General features: G+C 46.9%; 1 protein-coding gene across 1 annotated transcript; it reads left to right on the forward strand.

Moving 5' to 3' along the window:
- Positions 1-951: 951 nt before the first annotated feature.
- LOC119827178 (elongator complex protein 5-like) lies at positions 952-2,032 on the forward strand. The gene is given in 3 exon segments (XM_042054038.1): positions 952-994; positions 1,149-1,866; positions 1,868-2,032. Coding segments are annotated over 3 exon segments (891 nt in total). The 3' UTR covers positions 1,998-2,032.
- The last annotated feature ends 513 nt before the right edge of the window (positions 2,033-2,545 follow it).

Raw genomic sequence — 2,545 nt, forward strand, 5'->3', positions numbered from 1 at the left:
TCTCAGAAGGAGACACCAGCTTGTGAGGGTGGGAGAATAGGAACACAATTCCCGAATTGTGGTTCAGAGATTTCGCTGACACAGCAAGGTGTGGAAAAAGAACTATAACATGGGTTTGTTCAGCGATTTTTTTTGACAATAATCAGGTAATGTGTCTTCTCCACATCTATCTAGAAAATTCCAGAATGAGACAGTAACTGGTGCAAGATTGGAGAGTTGTAGTGAATCTTGTACAATATCTCACATTCCTTTCATAAATGACTTATTTTAACTTTATTTTTCAAGATTTAATTTTATTATCGTGTGTGTGTGTGTGTGTGTGTGTGTGTGTGTGTGTGTGTGTGTATGGCCTTAGAGGCCAGAGAAGGGCATCAGGTTCAAGCTGAAGTCATAGGTTGTTTGAAGTCACCCAGTACAGGTGTTGGCCGCAAGCACTTGTAATTACTGAGCAATCTCTCCAGCTCCTTCTTTTGATCTTAAAACAATCTATGTAGTATTTACATTTGTATATATTTATAAAAGATCCCATCCACTATTGATTTTAAGCTATAGTTGTTCAGTTTCTACTCACTGGATACTTCTGAAAAAAATGGGTGGGTTTTATGTAGACTAAAATCCAATTCTGCAAGACACCAGCATTAAGTAGGTGTCTACCAGTTCAATGTGACACCATCTATATAGTGCTATTTTCAAATCCCAAAGGCTAAGACTTCAGTCTTTTAAGGTTCTTCTCACTTTAGGTTGCACTTACAACTTCTGGTTCTTCCACAAATCTGGCTGGCTGATTATGCATGAGAGAATCCCATGTCTGCACCTTGAATACTATAATTTGCTCTAGAATGGCCTCTGGAAATAGGAAACACAGCCTTCTATTATGTTCATTATAGAAGAGAAAATCTAAAACAGCTGGCAGAAATCCATGGAGCAATCCGATGGCCTTCCACATGCTAGATGTGGCAAGCTTGCAATGCTGCAGTGGTCTCACCAAGAGAAGGTGAGGCATGGAGACGCGCGGGGAGCCTGGGGCCTGGCTGAAGGGGCGGAAGTCTTGAGCCGGGGATCCCTGGCTCAGGGAGGAAGTCGAGGTGGGTTATGAAGTCGGAGACCTCAGGGCTCTGTGGGATTCACACCTGCTTGGCTCTCTACAGATTCCGTGGAGTGGGAAGGGCGGAGTCTCCTAAAGGCGCTTCTCAAGAAATCTGCACTTCGTGGGGAGGAGATCCACGTTCTGGGCTGTGAAGTGAGTGAGGAAGAGTTTCGAGAAGGGTTTGGCTGTGACGTCAACAGCTGGCTGGTTTACCATGACCTCTTTAAAGACCCTCTTAACTGGTCAAAAACTGGCGAAGCTGTCCCCGAAGGACCCCTAGGAACCTTAAGAGCCTTGTGCAGGACAGGTCCCGGCCCTGTCACCATTGCTCTTGACTCTCTCAGCTGGCTGTTGCTTCACCTTCCCTGTGTTACACTCTGTCAAACTCTGCATGCTCTGAGCCAGCCAAGTGTCTCCCCAGGTGCTGACCCCCTAGTAGAGCAGGTACGAGTCCTGGGCCTGCTACATGAAGAGCTTCATGATCCTGGCCTCATGGGAGCGCTGAGCACCCTTGCTCACACAGAGGTGACTCTGAATGGTAAAATGGACCAGACTTCAGCCTCCATCCTCTGTCGAAGGCCCCAACAACGTGCAACTTACCAGACTTGGTCGTTCTCCATTCTTCCTGACTTCAGCCTGGATCTCCAGGAGAGGTTTCCCCTCCATTCCAAGCTACCCTCCAGTCACACAACTCAGGTGGATCCCACGACTCATTTGACCTTTAACCTTCACTTATCCGAAAAAGAAAGAGAAGCCAGAGACAGCCTCACTCTGCCTTTGATTCAGCTCTGAAAAACAGCAAGCACTGCTGCGTTCTGGCCCAGGCCAGAAAACTAGCCACATCTTCTATGAGCCAGATGCTTTCGATGATGTGGACCAAGACGACCCAGATGATGACCTAGGCATTTGACTAGACAGGAGAGGAGGACTGTGGCTTAGAATCATCCTGTTGTGTGCAGAGGCTGGTCCCTGCCCTCCCTCTGTTGATTGTCTGTGGAGGCCCCGTCCTGTGAACCAAGGAGTAGCGTCTAATTGGGGCAGAAAGTGTAGTGAGAGTGTTGTGTATAGCACGAGAACAAGAAACCTCCCTCTTCCCATGCCTGTTGCTAATAAACCAGATAAGTGAAAAAAAAAAAGTTGTGCTGTTTTAAAATGCCGGCTTTCTGGGCTGTCCTGCCAGGGCAAACTCTGATTCAGGCAGGCAGTCCCACAGAGTGTGAGCAGAATGCTGCAGCTTGCTTGCTGGCAGGGACCTTGAAACACCATAGAGTCATGGCAATAAAAATGGCTACAGCTGATACCTCCGCCACGAGGCTGGAAAGCTAAGGAATGGGCTGGATTCAGCCTTCAAAGCCACGGCTTTAATCCTACCCATATTGCTCAGTAATTTAAAGGCTTGTGTGGTCAGAAAAAGAGAGAGAAAGATAAAGTAAAGAGAGATTCAAAAACAAAGAAAAC

The sequence above is a fragment of the Arvicola amphibius genome, chromosome 12, assembly GCF_903992535.2.
Source record: "Arvicola amphibius chromosome 12, mArvAmp1.2, whole genome shotgun sequence".
Lineage (NCBI taxonomy): Eukaryota > Metazoa > Chordata > Mammalia > Rodentia > Cricetidae > Arvicola > Arvicola amphibius.